Source organism: Zootoca vivipara, chromosome 13 (genome assembly GCF_963506605.1).
Source record: "Zootoca vivipara chromosome 13, rZooViv1.1, whole genome shotgun sequence".
In the NCBI taxonomy this organism is placed as follows: Eukaryota; Metazoa; Chordata; class Lepidosauria; order Squamata; family Lacertidae; genus Zootoca; species Zootoca vivipara.
Window position 1 is genome coordinate 8525069 of NC_083288.1, and position 25458 is coordinate 8550526.

The 25458-nt window shown below is 42.7% G+C and overlaps 1 protein-coding gene across 4 annotated transcripts in view; it reads right to left on the bottom strand.

Moving 5' to 3' along the window:
• Window positions 1-963: 963 nt before the first annotated feature.
• SLC20A2 (solute carrier family 20 member 2) overlaps window positions 964-25458 on the bottom strand; it is an 80101-nt gene continuing 55606 nt past the window's right edge. For 3 of the 4 annotated variants that reach the window (XM_035134319.2, XM_035134321.2, XM_035134322.2), the window contains exons 5-11: window positions 23770-23866; window positions 21559-21675; window positions 20700-20903; window positions 18644-19232; window positions 7764-7949; window positions 6776-6860; window positions 964-1766 (exon numbers count right to left, since the gene is read on the bottom strand). In XM_035134319.2, the coding sequence (XP_034990210.1) occupies window positions 1602-1766; window positions 6776-6860; window positions 7764-7949; window positions 18644-19232; window positions 20700-20903; window positions 21559-21675; window positions 23770-23866 (1443 nt within the window). In that variant the 3' untranslated portion in view covers window positions 964-1601. The remainder of the gene's footprint in view (window positions 1767-6775; window positions 6861-7763; window positions 7950-18643; window positions 19233-20699; window positions 20904-21558; window positions 21676-23769; window positions 23867-25458) is intronic. The other variant, XM_060282252.1, reaches the window with a different exon arrangement.

Here is a 25458-nt window from a genome sequence, read left to right on the forward strand (position 1 = left end):
GGGGGGGGGGTTTCCATCAATGTGTATCTACCAAATTATGACAAATTGCAGTCCTAGGGCCAGAGACCTTGTAGGCCTCTTCAGTAGTGTCTTCATATGACTGGCAGACTAGGATGCCTCTTCAAAAAGAGACAACACGTTTCTGAGTATCGGGCACTGCCTTTAGCAGTTCCGAAGCTGTCGCAATGTGATTTTCCCCAGGCACCCTTGGCAATGTCCTAAGTGCCGGGCAACAGCAAAAGACTCCACACTGCAGCTCCTTCCTCTGCGAGCACTGAACTGGCACAGAGAACAACTGTAGCTTAGATTCCTTCCGCATGTTCCGACACTTGACCAGAAATGGCTCTTGTATTCACTCCTCCTCCAGTTATGAGGGTAACTGTAGTATAAAAATCTTAACCACCAAACACTGTCCATTGACTGTTGGTTAGCACCCCAAGCTATCCTAGATTGCTCCCTTTCAGAAACTGGGCATAACACCGCCAATCTACACGTTACGGTTGACACTGGATGCATCAGGAAAAAGCAATGCAAAAACTATCTGAAACCCCATCTTTCTCCCCCACGCCCCTTGAGCTTGCTGATGGATGGCTGTTTTGAGAGCAGAATTGGACCTATATACAAGGGGTGGAAAATACTTGTTTGATTTGAGGTTTGACACATAACGAAGCAGAGCTTTTTTTAAAATCCTTTGTGGGTGATTTTTTTATATATATAGACTGTAGCAGTGCAACACTTTACCTGCTACAGTAAAACATGAGCGATGCTATCCTGGCTTTGCTGGTGGCTGACTGGTAGAAAATAACTTTAATTAGAAAGTTAAATGGGTTGCAGGGGGAGGGGGGAGGGAGGGAGGGAGGGAGGGGGAGGGAGGGAGAGAGAGAGAGAGAGAGAGAGAGAGAGAGAGAGAGAGAGAGAGAGAGAGAGAGAGAGAGAGAGAGAGAGAGAGAGAGAGAGAACAGCACACAGATAGACAAATATAATACTGACAAGCTATCCCTCCTTCTTTGGTACTTTCTAAACTTTCTTATCCAAAATATATGAGGGAAATGCACCATTAAAAAGTTACATATTTGTAAGTATTTACAAATTCAATGTCCATACAGTATTATACACAACAATATGATATGAACAGAGTTTTTGCCAATGTACTTCTGCGCTTTGCTTCCAGTATCATTGAACAGCACTTTTTTTTTCTTTTACAAAAAAGAATCTCATCTTTTCGCACATTGCTTCATCATTTATCAAACTGATAAAACACATCCCAGGTTCTTTTAAAAGATTTTTATAAAATGGCTACTGAATGATACATTATGTACAAGTTTTACTAGGGATTAAGTTCTAGGCAATTATTTTCACCTCACTTATAACTTAAGGTAGTGTCACCTACTGTAAGCATATATATATATTTCTTTAATACATAAGAAAACGGCACCACATGTTATGTCACCAATGACACAGATGTTATGTACAGCAGATGTTAGATTCTGACGGCAAATCCTTGCTGATTAGCTGTTACTGCATGGTTTAAATAGGGAGGGGAGACCTTTGCTTCTTTTATCTCAGAGGCACCCCCTTCTTCCATGGAAGGAGCAGCGATGTCAGACGTACGGCAGGATGGCGTACATGAAGAGAGCCATGATGGCAGCGCTGAACAAGCCAGCCACGGGAACAGTCACAAACCAGGCGACAAAGATATTGCGGAAGAGGTGCCAGTCAACAGCCTTCTTGGAGCGTATCCAACCAACGGCCACCACAGAACCAACCTTGGAAGTTTGAGAAGGAACTCAGAATTAAAGGCATCTTAACATGGGCAACAGATGCTTTATGGCCTGGAGTCCATAAATTTGGGTTTGCTTTTAGTAGCCAGCTATTATCTGTGATCACCGTCGCCCTACCATCCCCCTCTGGCATGTAAGACGATTCGGGGGAAGGGCTGGGTCAAACCACGCTTTGGAGGCACGCGGAAGCAGCAGAAGGTGCACCAAGTTATCTCCAAAGCCTGGCACTAAGCAAGATCAATCCCTTTCACGAGTTGCGTGAATCCCAGGCATGAAAACGAGATGCTTCACCCCCTCCATTTTCTTTGCAATGCAAGCCTCCCACTTTAAACTGGGTATCCCAGGGACTTGCAATTGCCAGAGAGACTTGTGGCAACTGCTGACCAACCAGCAAACAAATTTATGGACCCCTATCTATGACAAAACCAATGCCAGTCAGCTGAAACCCAGAATTACAAAGTATCTGAAATTGGAATTCCTGCTTCCTTTTCACACAGGAGAAGAGCTCTACATGAATTTATCACACAAACTGAAAACTATTTGGGATGGGACAGGGAAACCATTAGTGCCTTGCATAATCTGGATTCCATGGCAGTTCTTATTCTTATTATTCCTAGCTTTACATGACATTCTCTTTAATTTAAGGCCTATGATAGCAGTTATTGAGGCATGCCCCCTTTCAAGGGAAAGGCTAACCATTACAAATAAGAGAATCAACCGTGTTTTATGTGTTTAAAGTAATATATGTTGCTTTTCAGGGCGAACCATTTCCAAAGCAACTTAACAAGGTAATTTAAACATGAAATGATTTTAAACACTAAGCAAAAAAAAAAACCACTCAGTAACAAAAACTACAACTAGCAAGTTATAACAAATAAAATGCCTAGAAGTTTGCTACACATGGCATAGAAAGTAGCAATTAATTATGTGGCAGAACATAGGAAATTGGTGGTAAAGCTGGATTCCATAAGCGAAGAGTAGATGGTTTGAGTGGTTTGAGGCTGGAGCTTAGATATTTTTTTCCAGCTTTGAGCCCCATCCTGGAAAGAACAAGAGTTATTTTTCTAGCAAGCTGCAAATCTAGTGTTCTTCCATCCCTCCTATTGGGACGTTATCTCAGATATGCCAAAGGGGCTGACAAATCTTCTATCACTCTGGCAAAGAGAAGCATGTGTTTTTCCTGTTCTGATCACTGCCATTTTAGGGCTTGCCTGAAGCTGTTCTCTGGAAGAAGGCTTCTAATACAATACATTTGCTCAAAAGAATAACTATGTTTTTGCGTCTTAAATAATGGATTGTGATTCGTCTTATGTGAGCAACTGCCATTTATTTTAACTGCTTAACCCAATTTCCCTTCTAAGTGCCATTAAGTCCACAGTTTGTTTCCTTGTATTGCCAAGGTTTTCCTCTTATGACCCTACATTTCTCCCTAAGGGCTGAGTACAACTGAGACACTATCATGTTCTGCCTTCCACTTTTCAGAGAGCATCTGGAGAAGAGATTCTGCAAACAAGAGGAAGCCATTTGTGAAAGGAAGGACACTAAATAAGAATGCTTCGTATTGCCATCCAAGCAAATTTGGAGCTGGCTGGAATTGACTGATCAGGTGCACCAAATTAAGTGATACAGTAACATACAGAATTATCTGAAACAACACATTTGGTTGCTCTCACATATATGAAGCTGCCTTAGAAACAGATACTGGTCCATCTGGCCTTCTTTGACTGCAACCAGCAAGGCCTCAAGCATAAAGAAGTAATTCTCAGCCCAACTACCCAAGATCTTTCTTAGCTGGAAATGGCAGAGACTAAATCAAGGACCTCTTAGATGCAGCACATGTGCTTACTACTAAGCTATGGTTCTCCTCAAAAGGGATGCAGTAGGGAAAACCACATTTTCTTACTATAATGACTGTCCACAGATTTGAACATTGCTGAATTAATATAAGAAATGCCCATATATCCTATAGTGGCAATGGCAGCTATATAAAAATAAAAACTATATCAGGATAATGACTGCTTCACTTCTATATCCCTTCTGCCTCCTGAAGAGTCTGTGCAAATAAAAAGGCATATCCACCTCTGTTAAAATATTCTAGAGCAGGCATCCCCAAACTTCGGCCCTCCAGATGTTTTGGACTACAATTCCCATCATCCCTGACCACTGGTCCTCTTAGCTAGGGATCATGGGAGTTGTAGGCCAAAACATCTGGAGGGCCACAGTTTGGGGATGCCTGTTCTAGAGATTTATGGTTTGTCAGATAAATTACTAGGATGCAACAATCCAAAGGATTAATTCAATCCAATTAGTGTTGGTGGCATAGCTCAGTCTTAGTAACCAAGAGTTAGTCATACGACTATCTCTGATCAAATCAGTTCTGAAAACCACAAGTCTGATCATAGTAACAGTAAGAAATTACTGGCTAACATTCAACGTCTATAATAAATGTCTTTTCCCCCTTGTCAGTCATTGCCCCTAGACCGGAAGATAAAAATGAATAGTTACGAACATGCTTTGTTCTTCATTTTGCCTGGGGAAGTTTCACCTGATCCATTCCAGAACAGGACCTACACCCACCAGCAGGAATCATGTGTGCAAATGCAAGGCTGTGCTCACATGACGATTGCTGACACTAGTGCAGCAACACTGGAACTTTTATCTGTGCAGGCACCAGGCAAAGTGGTGAGTGAGCAGTGATAATGTTTAGGATTACAAGAGTTCTGTGTGCCCTGCAGCCTTCCAAGACCATTTAAGTTATCCTGTTGCTCTTAGGTGCAGCAGAAAACACGGTTCTGTCACCAATGCGGATGTAAAATTCAATTGCTAGTCCAGATGGCTTCTGTACATGGAATCTTTGCCTGGATTGTGGGGATGGGGTTGGCTTCTGTTTACAAAATTGTAGGGGTGTGGTAGCACTCTTTTCTAGCCCTGAAGGTAATGGGCATGTGACTGTAATCATGGTATCTAAAAACATTGTTTAACTCAACCTGATATTACAATATTTTGCAATCTTCTTCAAGGAGAATAGTGATATGTTCATACATGAACTGTTATCAGCTCCTAGAGATTTTGTCCAGCTTTTGGCCATTCTTCTACCTCATTACTTGCTAAGGATTTTCCTTCCAGCAGATTGGTCACCCACTGCAACTCTCTTTTTTATTTGTTAGGGTGTTTTTTTATAGAGAGGGGGGAACTTGGGGGAGGAGAATTAGAGAAATGGAAAGAGGGCAGTGGTGGAGATATGATATATGCTAAAATAAAAAGGGGGCACAGGTCTGAAACCATTAAAAAAAAAGATTCAACTTATGCTGTTTTGTTTCATGAATTTTCCCAATTGTAGAGGGTATCAGTGACACTGGCATTAGTTAACCCATTTCTAAGCATTATCAAAGTTTAGCTTACTACGTTCTGATGAGAATACAGGTTAGAAAAGCAGATTAATCATTGAAAAGCTACAATCTGTATAGAGCGTCTAGTTCCGATTCGCTTGAAATCAAATACCATTTGCCTTCAGATACATGAATGCTTGGTTCTGTATTTCAATGACTTGTGATGTATACTCCTAAAATTATGCACACCACAATCCATGAAAGTTCCATATGAGAAACTGCAAATTTGGGGGAAGAAAATAAAATGTATGAAACCGTTAGTTGAAAGCTAATACTAAGAAGTTTAAGTTCATATAGAAGCAAGGATTCTAAAAATTAAGATGGTGACTGTTGCTTGTTAATACACTACAAAATGAATACTACAATGTGTTTTATAAATAGCAATAATAATAGAATATATATATTTTTCTTTTTGCTCTCTTCTTTTAAAAAAAGAAGAAAAAACCAACATTTTGACATGGGGGGGGAATTGCAACTCATATGTTCTGTATAATTTTGTAAATAACTAAATTTCCATATTTTAATTGTTGCTTTTTTAATTTCAAAACTTGCTTGGTATATTACTTAATGAAGGCAAAATGGGGGAGGGGGGATCAGCACTTGTTATTTGTTTCTTTCTTTTCTTTAAAGATTGAGCATGTGTTTAATCGACGTGACCACTGCAGACTCCAATACCTTGCAATGAGTGGAGCTTATTGGAATACCCACATTTGAGGCTAAAAGTACGGTTAGCGCACACATTACTTCAATGCAAAATCCACTGTAAAGAAATAAAAAAAAGACAGATGGAGAATTTGAAGTGTAAGAGCGACACACAGGAAACCCCATGCCATGCATTCATCAGGAAAATAGAAGAATGAACGATGAACAGTGTCAGAACCTCCGGACAAAGAAGGGTGCAGCAGATCAACGTTCACATGGCATGACCTGAGGAAAAAGTTACTGCTATTCGGGGCCAACTCCACTGCGTACGGCAGCAAATTTTGGTGTACCAGTCAAGGGCAGCACAATGTAGATTTTTAGTTTGTTATTTTAATTCCAATAGGCGGGTGCTGCTTGGATTTCCTGCCTCAGGCATCAAAACGCCTCGGGCCATCCGCCCCCTACTACACTCTAAAACATTTGGGCTAGTGTCACCATTCCTAAATGTTCTCATGTGTTCCATGACCATGTGAAAACATCGAGATTAGGCAGTTCCTGGTGCACAACCCCACCGATCTTTCCTTCTGCACAAGGCCCTCTGAAATTAATGGGCAATGCAAAAGGCCAATGGTTGATGGATTGATCTTTCGGGGAACACACCACTAGGTCGAATTCCATGTGGATGCATAAGGAAGAATCTGCTAACAAGTGTTTGTAGGGGAGGGGGAATACTTTGATTCCACAGTGTGCAAAAAGGGTGACATGTCTGAGAAGGGAACCTGAGGGCTGTCCATTCAGATGAGTGGAGTGACGGGTGTGGGTGTGGGGAGAGTTCTGGGATGTGAAACGGACGTGTGCATTTCCTCATTGTGGTGTCATGCCGCTATAAACTGATCTGGGCAGCAGAGTTAAAACACGAACAGTCCAGACCGGCCTGGCTGCAGTCACATGGCAAAGGCATACCTTGCAGTGTGTAGTACTGACAGGAAGTCCAATATTGGAAGCTATCACAACTGTGAACGCCGAGGCCAACTCAATAGTGAATCCACTGCAGGAAGCATAAAAAAAACACTTCACAGTCACTCTTTCCTTAAAAAAAGTGTAATCAATCAGTCTGGGCTGACACCATGCAACATGCCAAAGTCTTACCAGCATCTTCTCCAACCGGTCCCCTCCGACTGATCTTTGGTCATTGAGTTACATTAAGTGAGAGAACAAAGAGCTGCTGAATAACAAAAACTGGACACACACATCCACATTAAATTAGCTGAGCAGCTCACTGCTACAGACAACCTATTACAGTGGTGCCTCGCTAGACGAATTTAATTCGTTCCACGGGTCAATTCGTATAACGAAAAATGCGTCTAGCGAATCCCATAGGAATGCATTGGAAATTATTTAAAGGGTTTTTTTTGCCCATAGGAACGCATTAATTGAATTTCAATGCATTCCTATGGGAAACCGCGATTCGCTAGACGAATTTTTCATAAAACGAATTCGTCTAGCGAGGCAACCTCCACTAGAAAAAACCTTTCGTTAAGCGGAAATTTCGTTAAGCAGGGCATTCGTTAAGCGAGGCACCACTGTACTACATTCCAATAAATCATGCTCAATTAGTAAACAGGTTAGCAGCAGAGGTCTAGTATGCATTAAAAGCAAATTTAAAAAATCACAGGTTTGGTTTCTTTTTTTTAATCATTGAGAAGCACATGGAAAGCTACTTCGATTTTTTTGCCATTTCCTAATTTATGCCTCTCTATGCTATTCAGACATTGGTAGGCTATTCTGCCCAACTAGACCTCAACAATGCAAACAACATTGCCGTTAGTTTAAAGAGAGAGCTACGAACGTCACTACTCCGATCAAAACCAGAAATCATTAGGCACACATATGCTATGGCAGAGCTAGCACGAGATGCCAGGGCAATTAAATGCAGGAGATGGGCACGTACCTTGATGGCGTGATGGGTGTGAGGTCCTTCCCCATTGTTTGGATCACTCTTCTCCCCCAGACCCAGAGGCCCACGCAGATGCCAACGCCCCCGTAAAGGAGCAGCCATACAGGGGTAGGAGCTTCTTGCAGTACGCCACCCTTGTCATATATAAGCCAGAGGGCAACCAAGGGGCCAATAGCATTGCTGGAAAACATAGCAGTGAAAATATACTGTCAAATCCTAAATGCTTCACTCAATACCCTCCTAGTCACACTGAACAAGGACAGAAGAAGCTTACAAAAACAGTTGAAATAAAAAGATTTTTTAAAAAATATATTTAAAAGATCCTTTTTTAAAAAAATAGAAATTTCTTTTAAATTCCTTTTTAAAAATCCTTCCAAAAATTTTTACTAAATTTTTTTAAAGAATTGTCCAGTAGTACCTTAAAGACCAACTACGTTTGTTCTGGGTATAAGCTTTCATGTGCATGCACCCTTTTTCAGATAGTCAGACCAACATGGCTACCTACCTGAACTTACAAAAACAGCCATTCACTTACAGTATTACAATTTATACCCTTCCTTGCTGCATATTGCGCCCATGGTGTTGAGACATGCTATTTTCCTCTACAACGAAATACCAGAGTGGCACTTTCACAGACATGAAGCTACTACACAACAGAAAACTGGAGTTTTAACTTTTTCTTACGTCACAGAGATAGGACAATATGAGGGCTAATGGGCCGATCCATTGTGAACGCAGCTAGTTTCCCAACTGGCTTCTGGATGCAATTCCAAGTGCTGGTTTTAAAACTCCAAACAGGCTGCTGCTCTGGTTACTATCTTCTCTCTCACTATACACACACCAAGATCCTCAGAAGAGACCATGTTTCATATTCCCTCTTTATCCACTATGGGGACAACAAGAAGCAGGAACCGTTTTCTCAGTTCCTGCTGCTTGCGGAGTTCAAAGGTACTCAGCTACAATCTGGTGTTTCATTGGTATCTAAAATATTTTAAAGGATACTGTTCTGTTCCTTGTCAGCTTGTGAATCACTTTGAAAAATCACAGGACAGGTGGGCTGAATATTTTTAGTTAGCAAAATATAAGAATCAGAAGATACCCCAATGCACTTTTATGAAATACTTCCTTTGCAGTCACTACATTCACAACATACTGCAGACTATGACCACTTTTCTACATATTTTTTGCTGGCATTTATGCATTGCTAGCTTAAGCATTGTAAATCTGATACTGGGTTCCATAAGCAGAAATAAGGATGCCCCGGATTAGTCACTCATGGTTACAATGGGGTAGGTTGAAGGATATTGCATTGAAAGAGGAGAGGAGGGGAAAGTTCATGATCCCCCAGCTCCCTCCTTGAACAATTATAAACCCTAATAGCCCTGTGAGTTCTGAAGAAAGTGTACTAATACTGTCACTTCATGATACCATGTGCTTTACGGGAAATAGATTCCTAGTTACAATTTATTTTCAGTAATTCTTAACCTGAAATTTGGGAGGAGTGGAGGGGTGAGAATAACCAGGGATGATCTGTCATTCTCTCTCTCTTTCCACACACCTAATAGCATACATTCTTTACACATTTTTCACCTTTATTTTTGGAAGATCTCTACAGCAGGGGTAGCCATTGTGGTCCCCTGCATATATTGTTGGAATACAACGCCCATGAGCTCAAGTATGATTGACAGCAATTGTAGTCCAGTAACATTCAAATGTCCAGAACAAATGACCAGAACATACTAATAACCATTTGTTCCTTAGCAGGTCTTAAAATTAGGTAAATACAACCTCAGATGAACAACAACACATGTGTGTTGTCATGTGCTGCTGTTCATCTGAGGTTGTATTTACTCAATTTTAAGACCTGCTAAGGAACAGATGGTTGTTATTTTATCCTGATATGTAAAACCACAGAATTCAAAGAGGGTGTACTTTCTTTTTCCCGTGACTGTATGTGTACATCTCAAAATGTAATGCAGTAAGCAAATGAGACACATATTTGGAAATACAGATATGATACAGGAATACTTAAGAAAGTCAAGACTAGCTTCAGATTCCTATTGAATGCAGACTTGGTCACAAAACCTAGTTTCCTGCTAAACAAAACATGGGGAAACTACTATATTAATGAAATGTCTGACCAGCTTAGTGGTATAAAATCATGCTCTTGAAGGCATGCAGTGACTTGCCTAAATGTTTTTGGCCCTGGTAGCCAAAACTGGACATTTCAGAAGCACACTGATTTGATCTAGTTTTCTCTCCCCAGGGCGGAGCTGAGCACATTTTTATTCTTTACCATACTGTACAGGGATGGAAGTTCTATGTGACACGCACTTCTAAAGCACAAGCTCACAGCAAGAACACTGCAAGCCAAATATAGAATGAATAGGCCAATCACGCATGGCCATGTGCAATATTCTATGGCACTGATTTTGCTATCTGTTACCTAATAATAAGAAGGCACAGAAAGCAAGAATTGGTTACCAGAAGAAATACATAAAATAGCCAGTATGAACGATCCAAGTTTAATGAATTAACAAGCCAAAGCTTTCTCAGGACGTTGGCAATGGAGAATGGCATGCACAGAATGCATAACCCGGGACCTGACAGCTAGATACAAGGACTAACATTGGCTATATTTAGTCTATGCACCTTGCCAAAATACACAGCTGTAACAAGGGCAGTGGCACTGTCTGACATGGTGCATAACAAGAAGGCAAGGTCTAGAAGTTAATGTTTTCTGAAAAACGGAGCCCCAGCTTTCAAATGATATAAATCTTGCGAATTTGTGCCTGACACATTCCCTAGGAGTTAAAGGCAGCCATCAACTTACCCAAAAAGAAAAAAAGAAACACACTAGCTGCCAACCAGAATGAAATCCTTAAACTCGAGTGACTCTTACGGCTCAGTAGGAAACAGGTTTATACTGAAATGGCGTAGAAGAAGGTTGTCAAGCAGCTTTGTTAGCAGAGTCAAGGAAATGTGGTGTTTCAATAACAACTAAACCCCAATTGCAGTTGAGCTATCAGGGCCAAGGAGGTGGATAAGCAGTTTAATTTAAAATCCAGTGTTGTACAACCTGCCGCTTACAATTTACCAGTGCCACCCAACAAGCCAAAAAACGCTTACCTAGAATGAATGCTTCCCCCCTCTATGTTAAAAATACCCCAGGTTTTGACGAGCCCATATTTTTGGCACCAGTCACTGGCCAAAGTAAAGAGCTCCTGAGATTATGTGCCTTCCCTAACCTTCTTCCACCAGGTACAAAGTTGGCCTGGCCCAAACTAATGGCCGTTTTAAATTTAAACGTCTGCATTTGTTAATTAAATAATAATAATCTCTTTAATCTTAGCTTTCTGAACTGCTCCCTCTTCCTCTTCCCTTGTATTTCTAGGCTCTTAAATGGTTTTTAATAAAACAGAGATCCACCTCATTCAGGAGTGCCTCCTTGTTTGTTACAGGGGTGAAATCCAGGCTCCAGATCTGAAGGTGGAGCAAGAGGAGCTCTAGATGGATTCGGGGCTGCTTACAACAAAGATAGCAGCTCACAATAGCAGCCCTTCCCCTTGGGCTGCCCCTGTAGGGTGCCATGACAAAAGCCAAGAAAAACTACCCCCTCTCTGAACTGCAGGCCTTTTAGATTTATATTTGCACAAACATTGTTTGCGAGGAATGATCCAATTACCAGGCTTGAATTGAAACAGAACACTTATTTCCATTGTTTCCCAACAGCTTGGGCTTTTGACCCTACCATCTTTCTGCTAAATTAATCCTTTAAATACTTCACAATGGTGTTATTGTATATTGTAGGGACCTGAGGGGGGTGGGGTGCAGTGCATCTCTATATGCTTTGCGCAAGCACACACAGCCCTTCCCCCCACCCCCAGGAGACTTTTCTTTTGGTAGACGCCTACCTCTACCCAGTGCAAGGAGAGAACAGATGCGGCTCACACAACAGGGTCCAACTGCAACATCACAATTTTTCAATTAGGAGTGAATGGCAGCCTTTCAGCTTCATGGAAGAAAGCAAAAGAAAACTTGGGGACAAGATTTTAGCTCCACAAGACCCTTGCCATGCCATGGTTACATAATAAAAAAATTCCTTCAGTAGCACCTTAAAGACCAACTAAGTTTATATTTTGGTATGAGCTTTCGTGTGCATGCACACTTCTTCAGATTTTTTTATTTTGCTTCGACTAAGACCAACACGGCTACCTACCTGTAACTATGGTTACATAAGATAAGCAGGGGAAAGGTAGCTTAGCTATATGCTCTGCAAGACCAAGAAAACCAAGTCAAAGAACACACATGTACTCTCAAGTTAGCCTGTGGAGCCTACTTTACAAAACAGATAGTGTGCCCTTTGCTGCTGTGCATAGCAAGGGAGGGTCAGGAATAGCAGGCAGTCTTTCAAGCTACTTGCCCACGATGGCTATGTTCTGCCCCCACAGTTGGAAACACCAATGTTTCCAATGGTAGAAACCATCCTGCTTGCTGGTTTCCTACCAGCAACTGTTCAGCCGCTATAAGCACAGGATGCTGGACTAGATGGGCCATTGGCCTGATCCGGGAGGCTCTTGTTATGTCCTCGGTGCAGAACCCCCAATAAGCACCCACAAAATACAATCTGAAAGCTACTGTTCTATTTCCAAAGAACAGAGCAAATGTTGGAGGAGCCAGTGCCCAATGAATAAAACACACAACCAAAGGACACACCAACACCCAAGCAGGGCAGTCATCAGCCGTGATGACTGTGGAAGTAAGAGGCTTGAGTTATCCAGGGGAATTCATCAGGTCAGGCTGCCTCCACCACAGGTATCAACTTGCCACCTGATTCATAAAGTAAATAAGCCCTCCAGTGGGTAGCTTTATTCCTAGCTGCATGGTGCTCAATGAAGAGTCTATTGCGACATTTTAAATGTCGTGGGTGGTATGAAGAAAGAAACCTAAACAGCACAAGTGAATGCAATCGCAGACACAGAAGACACCACGCAAAATCAATCATGCTCAAAATGTTGGCAGCATTACAACAGAGTGCCCACTGGGTGTTCCAATTAATGCTCAGTGGGGAACTATTAAAAAAGGTGCTGTGGAAATCTGATCGCTTCTGGCTCACGCTGACGTTATGTAAGGGTAAGGTGCCAAGGATGAGGAATGTCTCAAACTGGGGCCTACAACCATAACTCTTCTGCCAGGCAGTCCCAATTTTGTGGTTCAAGGCTGCTCTCTTGACTGCAGTACTTATCTGAGTATTGTCAGCTGACCCCACAGCCTTAACAAAAACCCACAACTTTCCAGACGAATCAGCTGCAAATCGTCACTGTCCTGTTTCCCATGCTACCCTGACTGCCTGATCCAGTATGTGACCTCAAACCTATCCAGGTCTCCTGTCACTAGACCAGGGTCAGTCCCCAAGACAAGATGCCTCCCCCCTGGAAAAAAAAATCATGTACAGAAAGAAGTCAACCAGACATGCTGTTGGATCCAATTTAAAACTGGCAATGGAACTGGGTCTTCCACAACACCCAAGGGCAGCAGGTTAGCTGAGGGAGAACTGGGCAGGCCGCAGGCCACACACAGCTCTACCCTCAAACCATAGGTGCCATCTCCCAGATTGAAAATCCGGGATCGGCACCGGAAGTCACGCTGTGGCCATTTTGGAACTGGGCAGAGCAGCACCGGAAATCGCTTCTACGCATGCTCTGCCCATTTCCAAAATGGCCGCAGCGCCAGAAATCGCTTCTGCGCTTGTCCAGAGACTCCAGACATGTGCAGAAGCAGCCTCCCCGGGCCGGTAAGAATCCAGGGGATTTATGGGGTTTTTAAAAATCCAGGCTGCCAGCGGGAAACGGCTGGGAAAACGGGGGTTTCCCAGGGAATACAGGAGACTTGGCAGCTATGCCTCAAACATCTCACCACTGTTCCCTCACTGCTCCACCTGGTACCTGCTCCCATCCACCCACGAAAAATGCTGTAATGCTGCAGCGCTAGTGCCTACATGTAAGCATTACCTACTGGAGTGAGTGGCCTGGGCTGAAAGCCTCTGCCTGCTTGCTCGGGGGTCTCTCTCGACAGGACGGTCTGCAATGTTTCAACTAAGGCATACAGGTCTATATAACTGTGCTCACTGGCCACATTTGGAATACAGCATGTGCAAGCTCTGGTTATCTCATGTCAATAAGGATATTATAGAGCAGGAAACTGAATAAGAAAGCAAAGCCAATGTGACTCAGGGATTGAAGAATCTTCCCTACAAGACTTAGGAGCTGGAAAACCTTTCGAGCCCAACAGACGCATTCCCTTCCGGGCAACCTATGGAGTTGCCTCTGTAGAGTAGACTGGTTTCTACAAAGCCATGCAATCCTGCCTGCTCTCCATTCCTCTGGAGTTTGAAGGCATAAATTCCAGCCAGGAAGAGGCACTCAAGGAAGGTGGGGAACAAGGCTGGGGGAGGTTGTGGCATGGACTGAGCTCCAAGTGCCAGACAGAGTAGGGAAGGGACTTGATAGAGGCTTCTAAAACTGTGCATGGCACAGACACACACAAGTGAAGTTTGGGGAAATATTGGGGTTCTATTGGCTGCCTGAAACAGCCTACAGAATCCAGACACAAATTGTCACTCAAACAGGATGCTGATTCAGGCGTGGGAAGGCCGATGTGAAACAACCTCAACCAGCAGGTAGCTGGAAGGAGGCGAAAACTGCACAAGCATTTACACACTTACAAGCGAAGGGGTAGTAATGTCCAAATATGGCAATACTTCCTTCTACCAGTTTCTACTGGTTTGATCACGAGGCACAGCAACTCTCTTATCTTTCCCTCCTTCCTTTGCCCTAAACAGTTACGGCAACAGCTCTTGCATATGTGTCATTCCGTCTTTCTACCATGGTTGTCTTGCAAACACAACCTTCACATTCCAGCCTTCACCTGCTCAGCCCTTCTCTCACACATTTCAATTTTCATTCTGTAATTTCAATAATTTCTCTGACGGGAGAAATCTTTTTTTTTTGTCTTCCACAACATTAAAGAGCTCAGAATCAGCCAAAGAACCTGATTTGCTTTCAGCATAGACAAAAGAAGCTGCTGGTTCACCCTGTGCTCCATTAACTTAGAAAGGACATTTTTTTATCTCTTTGTGTTTTTATCAGAAAAAGCAGAGGAAATTAAGATATCACTGGGACAATCCTTGAGGGAAGCTGCAGCCACCTGGAGGAAGCAGCACTGTGATATATGAAAGTCCAGCCTCAAGAGGACTTTGCTTGCAACAGGCACAATTCCAGCTGAAAATAAAGCTACAATTCCTCACACTAGAACACAATTCAGGTCCATAAAACTGTGGAGCAGATTATAAGTAGCAAAGAAAGAGGAAGCCAGCAACCAGCCCACATCAAGGAGCATGCAGGAGGAATGCTCAGCACTCCCTATCCCCACCCACCAATCTGACAATGACCCATGGAGAACTGCCATTGCAATGGCACCTTCAGCCAAACTACACAGCTTACGGGCACACTTGGAATGAGAATGATAACACCAAAGTTGGAAGAAGAAAAATATTTCCAGTTTTCAAATGAGGCCTGAATTATTAACCTCCCGTTGCAGAGGCCAGGCTGTGGCTGAGAGAGAGCGGACTACTCGATGAGCGTGTGTCGGCTTAAATTTGAGCCTGTGACTTTTTGACTCCCATTCTTAGCCACTGTGCTACACCAGATATTCCTCCTCTCTGTGAACCTTTGAGGCAGACCTTATTTGTGCACAATATGCTTCAAGCACTCATTGATATCTACAAGTGCTTTACGACAAGATTAAATCTCCACTCATTTCAGAATTGGTTCTATTTTCAAGTTTAATAGATAATTAAATGCTCTTGGGCATACGGTTGTTGCATTAATACATAATACATACAAATGTATATAAATGCTCCACAGCATTATGCAAAAGTATATCACACAAAAGTACAGCTCCTGCTTCTTCTTCACATCTTTTATGTTTATATTGTAATTGGACAAAGTTGACGTTTTTGTGCACTGCTATACGAAGAGCTATTCATGTGGTTCTCTTTTGTGATGGCAGTTTTTAGCCAAAGCTCATCCATTCCATTGTCAGTAGCATCTTCACTTTTACATAATACCTGACATATTTTATTCTTGTTTATATACGGTACCATTGTGATGAATATGTTTTAATAATGCAATGCCTTTGAGCACTGCATTAAGTGCTGCATACATTTTCATTAAATGTTGAACTATGCAAAACAGTGTATTTGATTTATTTATCAGTTGTATTAAAAATAGGCAATGAAATGTCAGCCGTACAACTGGCCTTTGCTTTGGGCTGCTATTTTCACGTTAAATAATTAACAGGGCACCTGACCATAAAACTCTAAACTTCATTGCCATGCCAAATAACTTGGGAGTGTTCCTTTACAAAGGAAGAGTAAACACTGTATAATTAACCCAGGAAGTGCCTACCCTCCAGTTGAGAACTTGGTTACAGTTCATGCTCAGAGGAATTTGAACCTCACAGCTGATTTCCCATCCGTGGCTTCATTGTTTATTTGGACTCACTCAATGAGTGAGTGCCAAAACAGAGCATGTTTCTCTGCTACTGGCATAGATTCAGGCAGGACAACCTCTCCGATGGCCCCAACTTCTGCAATGGGACTTCGGACATCATTTCTTAGCTTAATAAGTTAAGAGATGAGTAAGTTTCTTGGCCACATGCACGGACAGCCCTTTAAGCTCTTCCTTTTGGCAGGTGAGTGACCACAAAGTCCTCAATGAACTACAGCATTGTTGAGGAATCTTGTTCAGCTGGAGGCCACATTCCCTTCTGGGAACCCTTAGCAAGCAGGGCCAGAGAGAAAAGTGAACATAGCACCAACTGCATATGTTACCTTTGTACAGTGAGCTAGTTTCTACACATGCTCACACACCACTTTCTATGCAATGTCACAGCTGACGGACACATTCCAACCAGGCAAAAGCACTCAAGGAGGGTGCAAAGCAGGGCTGGAGAGAGGGGTTGGGGACACTGGGCTGAGTCTTGAGTGCAAAATAGAGAGGCTTGGAGGGCAGCATACAGACCCGAGTCTAAGGTTTTGAAACCCATGCTTTGAAGTTGTGGTTCAATGCGCTGGCTTGCGCTGAAGCTGTTATCCAGTGCGGACACCATACTCAATTGAAGGTTTCCTGGTTTATTTGCTTGCTGAAAGGTGGAGCGACGTGACTGTCTACGCAGCCAAGAAGGCTCATTCATATCTCAGCTTATTAATCTGATATATGATGAAGCACAGGAAGTTCTAAAAACTGTAAGGCTTTGCGGTGAGCCAGAAGTGGCAAATGGGTGCGTATAAAAATCAATGGGATATGATTACAGATACCCAAAATTGGCCCAATAAAAGCAAGCCTGTTGTACAAGCTCCGCTTCATTAAAAACAGAATGGATTTGTGGGGAGTGCAAGAAGCAACCTCTTGGATTACAACAGGCTATTTGTTTACAGTAGCTGTTTTTTGTTTCTATGCACAATACAACTACCGTAAGCCTGCCTAGGAGGTTATTTTCCAAGGCACTGAACCGACATGTGCCTGGCAACGTTCTCCTAATTTATGAACAACAAAACTGGCCAGCAACTTGGTAAAACTTGCTGAAAATGTACTGTATTTTTCAGTGTATAACATGCTCCCGTGTATAATGCAATCCCTATTTTTTGAGACTCCAAATTAAGAAAATGGGGGGAAGATTGCCCAGAGCTGTTAAGCTTTTGGGGGGGGGTTGCCTAGGGTTGTAGTTTTGGGGGAAGGATTGCCCACAATTTTTGAGCTTTTTGGTTGGGGGGGGGGAGAATGCGACTTGTTGAGCTCACCCGCCTGACTGCAGCTGCCAATCACACACCTCACAGAAGACAACAATCATCTGCCCGATCGCCGCCAGCAGCCACAAATCGCGCGCCCAATTGCCGCAACAACAGTCAATCCCAAACAGCCCTTGGCACATGCACCAATCACCGCTGTATATCTCCTACTCGCAGCTGCGAACAATCACCCATCCCCCCTATGCACTACCCGTGTATTTAAAAAAAGGTAAAGGTAAAGGACCCCTGACAGTTAAGTCAAGTTGCCGACGACTCAGTTGCAGCACTCATCTCATTTTACAGGCCGAGTAAGCCGGCATTTGTCCACAGACAGTTTTTCTGGGTCATGTGGCCAGCATGACTGAGCCGCTTCTGGCGCAACAGAACATCAAAACCAGAGCAGCGCATGGAAACGCCGTTTACCTTCCCGCTGGAGCGGTACCTATTTATCTACTTGCACTTTTGGGTGTGCTTTTGAACTGCTAGGTTGGCAGGAGCTGGGACCGAGCAATGGGAGCTCACCCTGGTGCGGGGATTTGAACCACCAACCTTCTGATTGGCAAACCCAAGAGGCTCAGTGGTTTAGACCACAGCGCTACCCACGTCCCCTACCCATGTATAAGGCAACCCCAAATTTTAAACAATATTTTTAAATAAAACCCCCCCTCATACACAGAAAAATACAGTACTCCGCAAATAGAGCTGATAAATTCTAGCTAGACCTGTACATAAGCAATATGGCACCAAGAGGGAAGATGAAATCCAGCATAAAGCCAACAAAAATAGTTCAGACTTGGAGCTCTCAATCTCAGATACAGGGTTTCATTTCTGTATTTGTTCTTCACACAAATGGAAGATTTACACACAGCCATAGATCCAGGAACTTTTTGAGCAATGCCTGCTTTTAAAACAGATCAGCATTACTAAGATTCTGCAGCAGATTTTACCTTGTTGGACTGCTGGAACAGACAACAGAATTTTTAAATGATGACATCGTTCACATATGCAAGCTCTCCTCACTTACCTGACATCATTACCTCCGTGAGCAAACGATCCAAAGCAAGCTGTGAGGATCTGAAGAAAGTGAAAGAGGAGGTGAACCTGTGAGGAGTCCCTCTCATCTTTCTCGTCTTCTGCAAGGTCTTCAGGGGGGTGGCTAGGATCTACTAACTCAGATGCCAGCTTCATCTCCACACCACCTTCGTCAGCTTCAATTTCTGCTTCTGCCACGGCGTTGCAGTAGCTGGAGTAGCTGTCGTAACGAACCCTCTTTTTGGAATAGGAAACCGTGTCTGTAACTAGCTTTTCGCTATCTTCTGGGGTTGACGTATCAGCAGCCTTGAAGGACGAATGTACTGGCACCCCACAGATGGCAGCGGTGTAGCAAGTGTAACTATTGTTGCGCCGCAGCAGTTTGTAGTTGTTTTCTTGCGTAGGCCGGTTGTCGCTGCCTCTGTCCAGGTGTATTTTGTGCAGTAAGTCTTTATACAATCCCGAGTCTTTGTGCACAGTGTGATACACATGAATATCGCTCTTCATGTGGCCGTCAAAATTAAAGGTGCCATTGGAAATAGGAGATTTCACCATTGTCTGTGTCATTGAAAAAGCTCTTCCTAAAACAGCAAAGAAAAGTATTTTTTTTTCAGAGAAAGCTAAAGACCTAAAGGCAACAGAACAGTGAAACTCCAAATAAATATCACTCTTTTTATAATTTGTTACAGGTAGGTAGCCGTGTTGGTCTGAGTCGAAACAAAATAAAAAAATTCCTTCAGTAGCACCTTAAAGACCAACTAAGTATCTGACGAAGTGTGCATGCACACGAAAGCTCATACCAAAATAAAAACTTAGTTGGTCTTTAAGGTGCTACTGAAGGAATTTTTTTATTTTATAATTTGTATGAGCATTTATGCTCCATCAGAGCATATTTGCTGCTCCAAGTCCATTTTCTCCTGACCAAATTGGCCAGAGAGACGTAGGGAGAGAACACCAGAATATTCAGAGGAATCCACGCTAGTCAAAGAGTTGGAAAATGGCCTCCAGGAATGATCAAGCCAAGTACTTTGTTGCTTGGGAAACAGACTGAGGCTCTTTCCTCGCCAACTGCCAACACCTTCTCCTCTTGGACTCCAACATCAGCCAGCCACTCTGGGTTGAATGTCAGAAGAAAGAAACCCTTCTATTAACCTGTTGTAGCCACCCACCTTTCCCCAATTGATTTATCCTCCCCAATTTCTCTTGTCTTTACCTTCAGATTATAAGTCTGCAGGCAGGAACCATGTTATTTCAAGTTATCAATTTAGGTGTAATAATAACATAAATAACTGCATATGGAGAGCCATTGCAGTATAGCAGTTAGAGTGTTGGACTAGGACCTTGGGAGACCAGGGTTCAAATCCCCAGGCAGCTATGAAGCTCACTGGGTGACCTTGGGGCAATCACTACCTCTCACCCTAACCTACCTCACAAGGCTGTTGTGATAATTAAATGGGGGGGACACCATGTACACCACCTTGAGCTCATTAAAGGAAAGGGTGGGGAATAAATGCAATAAACAAACAAATAAATAAATATTTATTCCTGTTCAGCTACTGGAGTAAAATACTCTCAATCTTTGAAAACAAAGACATAGACATAGACTTGTCTATTGGTGAAACATAGTTCAGTATCTCAAATATTAAGATGCCACTTAAAAATTCAGCCAAAATATTATGTCATTTCTATTGTTCATTACCAGTATATCAGAAATTGATTTGACAGCAGCCTTAAATGCATCACCCACTAAGAGAAACTGTGGTAAACAAACAGGTAGCTATTTAAGAAGACAATACACAATTACAGTGTAGCATACAACTGTGTGCTGTTCTTTAAAAAAACTGCTATGCATAAGCACACAGAAAAAGAGCATGAGCAATTATCCAAAAAAGCAAAATGAAACCATATACTCTCTCTTTTTATTCACCCTGTACATCAAAAAAGTTGGGGTGGGAAGGGGTTTTGCACAGAAGGGAACTGCCCACTAGATATCAGCAGGCAGCAACATGAAAACAGAGAAAATAATTTATGTGCTCTTGGTTTCTCACCATATGGCACACGGGGATGGCTTCCATTTGCTATATTATCTGATACACCAGCCTCTTCTGTTCCAGAGGCAGTAAGAGGAATAGTACTTTCATCACTTGCTTTGGCACCAGGAAGTTCTTTAAAGACAGGTGTATCCTCATCTTGTATTTTGTCAAGGCTTTCGTCAGATATCTTTGATAATGCCCCTTCTTTCTTTAACCGACCTAGGGAAAATACAGAGTTTTTATGAGGATGGGTTAATTATCCACTCAACAGAAATAACTAGCATCACTTAAATAAATGAACTGACTGCTTTGCTCTTTTGTCAAGAAACCCAGAAAGTTGCCCACATCTGTAAGATTAAACTCCCTCCAGAGACCAAGGAAACAGAACATTTCCTTCCACCTCCTTCCACCTCCATCTAATTTAGATCACTAAATCTTAAAATTCTGTTCTACACTTCCTTGAGCTCAAAGCAGCCTAGCTGTTTTAGATAAATAAAATACCTTGGCTGAATGGGATTTCTGTTTCTCACATATCATTTACCCCATTTGTCACACAGTAAGTAAATTTTGGAAATAAGTTACGTTTCAAAGGTATTTAAGATACAAAATAGGAACCTCATGGAGGGGGGTTGTTTTTGTTTTTTAAAAAAGTATGACGTCACAGTGAGCTTTTATACTTTGGATCATGGCCTGCATTTTTAAAACACAACAACTAAAAACCAAAATGTCATGCTATGCAAGACATAAAAAGGTCATCGGTCAGAGTTATATTTAAAGCATCACTATTCTAGAAAACAACACTGGAATGGTATTTCCTCAGACATGGGATTTAAAATTACACACATTTTGACCTCCCTCATCCCCCAATACATACTTGCTATTTTTCTTTTCATCCACGGACACACAAATATCCACACTAAGATAGCGAATATTACTGATACACCAATTGATATTAGCGCTATTGCCCACATAGGAAGAACGATTCCTAGGACTGAAAAAAGAAACAAAATCACATCCTTCCATATTGGTTTTGTAACATTTACCATAACATTTTTTTTGCCCAGTGCTGAGGGGGAAGTGGCAATGATGTGACTTCACACCAGCGCATCAGACTCATCAACATGCTTTAGTACTGCCTCTTTCGAACCTATTTGTTTGGATTGTGTGTCAGCCTTTGTGGAACAGACTCCAGTGCATCCATCAAAAAATGACTGCAGTACTGTCCCCAAAGTGTCAGACCACAGAGCAGAAGAATTTGTCAGCACGCTCACAAAATGTCAGGAACTCCTGAGGCTTCCCTGCTGCTTGAATTAAGTGCATTGCCATCAATGCACACAAGTTCTGAACCTCATGTAGGGTTATCTACATCAATAGCCTGCTTTTGGCATGGTGCTCATCTGTTCTCCAACCTTCACAAGCAATATTGAAACAGAGAATCTGTATTCCATCTAGACATCACAACATCCGGCAAAATGGAAGTGGAAGACAGGAGTGCCTGGCGTGCTTTGGTCCATGGGTCACAAAGAGTCGGGCACAACTAAATGACTAAACAACATGTCATGGAAGCAAGGTGGCAAATGTATTCAAATGCAGTACCCAATTACCACCACCCCTTTCCATTCTTATTAAGTCCATCAAGATCTTTATCGCTCTTATGTAAGCTGCCCAGATCACAAGGGTTTGAGTTGCCACTGTGTTCAGCACTGAAGTTCACTATGGCATCTCTGCATTTCTGTTCATTTGAAAAATGGGTATGAGGCTTTCCACCCCACTGTAAAGGTCATCTCCTTTGGCTTGACCTCTACACCAAGAAAACACCTATTACACTCCGTGGCAGCTTTTAAAGAAGAATTACCACACAGAGTTCATGATGATTGCTCACCAGCTATGACTCCAACATGGGCCATTGAATTTGCCATACTGCTGCACATATAATTATCTGCGTTCCGTCACAGCATAAAGGGACCCCTGACCATTAGGTCCAGTCGTGACCGACTCTGGGGTTGCGGCGCTCTCACGTTATTGGCCAAGGGAGCCGGTGTACAGCTTCCAGGTCATGTGGCCAGCATGACAAAGCCACTTCTGGCGAACCAGAGCAGCACATGGGAACGCCGTTTACCTTCCCGCTGGAGCGGTACCTATTTATCTACTTGCACTTTGACGTGCTAGGTGGGCAGGAGCTGGGACCTAGCAATGGGAGCTCACCCCATCACAGGGATTTTAACCGCCGACCTTCTGATCAGCAAGCCCTAGGCTCTGTGGTTTAACCCACAGCATGCATACTCTTAAATACCTGCAGGCCCAATTCTGTACACAGGTCATGCAAGCCAGCATTGTCAATTGACAGGAGATAAAATGTGGGTTTAATTGGTAAAAACAGCATGGGAGTCCAAAGCCATGGTCATAATTTCTGGTGCTTTTGTCATTGAAGCCCTCACAGTCCACAGTACAGGACAGTGGTGTGTTGCCTGGTTCTACTGATCACAAAAAAATAAAAAGTAAGAAGGATGCCTTTTTTCAGCTACCCTTTACTAGAAAATGTGCATATTTAGAACATGAAGTTTCAGCTTTCGACAGAAACAAAATCAGGGCAACTTTGGACGTTAAACTTTGGTATGCGCCTAAGGTTTTTTTAAAGTGAGCATATCAAGTGCAACAAATATGTGTCTTGAAACATGCACGTCATGCAAGCACATTTGTCAAGAGACTGTGGCTGGCTGTGAATCCATGCGGGGTGTACTCTTGGTGGTGAATCCTATGTAGCAAACACATGATGTGCAAAGTGGCCCTCACAGATCTACAATGGCTTAGGTGAAAACACACTAGTTTGTCTTGCTTTCTGAACTGAATGTGTTCCTTCTTTTATGGAAAGCAAAACCAGCCTTAAATAAGATGTCAGTTGTAACATTTATCATCTCTTTTTGTCCTTTACCAATCATCCAGCATCCACAATGAGAGAAGTCCCAAAATTTCCCTACGAATTATTACTTTGTGTAATTTTTGAAGCCTTTGTCCTCCTTCACAGAGTGTTTTGACTACAGCTGGCTTGTAGCATAGTGGACTTTGTAAGTCAGATAATACTCACCAGGGGCACCTGTATACATTATAGAGAATACATTAATTGTTAAGGTAGCAGCGTAGAAGACTGGAAGGGCTCGAAGACCATTGGGTACAGGGTCTTCCTGTATAAAGAATAAAAGAAGATAAAATATCACAGCTTTGGAGATACTGCCTCCGATACAGTCAGTCAAAAAATTCAACTCACTCCAAATGAGGAGGCCCTGAATATTTGCTAGCAAAAATCCAGCCTTTATTACCCAGATATGGCACGAAGCAAAAAAGGAAAATGTGGTTCTGAATTCTGAAATCAGCCCAAATTAAAAAATGAAGACAGACAACAGCAAACGGCTGGATGAGTTAAAACTGTAAGAAGCACCTTCAGCTGGTTCTGTTGTCCCCACTGTAAGAGGTAACAACACCCAAACAAATACAGTATTGTCACAGACAAAGATACACAACTGTCACCCTGTTGCTAGACAGGGGCCCTAATTCCAATTGTGAAAATGGTTGCACTAGATCCTGGGGACGGAGTACGTCGCTTCATTTGTACAGACAGATTTCTAGGCAGACAGGATCTGACAGCAGGGCCGCCCCTAAGGCAAGGCTGGGTGGCGCAGGGCGCCAGGGCACCGGGCCGCCAGGGGGCGCCACGCTGGGAAACGGGGGGGCGTGCCGGAGGGATCTTCACACCACAGCGCCAGGGCACCAGATATGCTTAAGACGGCCCTATCTGACAGTCTGAGTTATATTCCTTATGAGTCCGTTCTGTTCCCTAGTCTGTCATTCCCTCTCACTGGCTTGCCCATTCAGGGACCCACACAGTTTTAGGAGTGTAGAAAATTATCTTGTTAGGAGATAGAAAGATTAAAGCACTTCACCTCCCTAGGGAGAATTGGCAGGAAAGGGAAATTATCAGGAGGTCTTTGAGCTTTACCCTTCCTTGCCTCATAACCAAAGGCAGTGTTTTGATTAGAGCAGGAGGCAGGCTGCCAAACTACATATCAGTATCACAGCAAAACAGAAATCTATGTTCACTATCCTTATACAGTAATTGCTGGGAGGAGTGGAACCACAAAGAATAAATGCTTCTTCAGGGCTGGTCTCGAATTTCCGTCTTCCTACATTCACCATGCTATCCCTTGCTTTCCTCCAGGTTAACAGTAAGAACACAGGCTGCCAGGAAACCACCTCTCTTTTTAATGAATTTGTTTAACTGGAAGTTCAAGCAAGCAAGCAAGCAAGCAAGCAAAACAACCCTAAGGGAAGGGTCATAAGTTCACTGCCAGAGTATCTGTTTGCATGCAGAATGTCTTAGGTTCAATCCCCAGCATTTCCATTGCTAGGAGAGACGCCTATCTGAAATCCTGCAGAGCTGCTGCTGGTCAGTGCAGGCAATGCTGAGCTAGACGGACCCAATGACCTGACTCAGTATGGTAGTTCCCTGTGCTCCTAAAAGAGACATATTTTTTATTCCAATTTGAAGTTGACTTGTTTCAATCAAGCCACAGTTAAGATTAACCACAGGACCCAATGAAATGAACCATGGGAGTAAACACTGTTTACGGGTGACCACCATATTAAGCCTTCATTTGAAAATTAATTGCGCTGAAACTTTAAACCTCAAGGGACTTTGAAATAAACATTTAATGTTGCCTCCCTATATACATAAAAATGCAGAGCTATCGACAATCACCCCTCACTGGAGGGTTTGTAG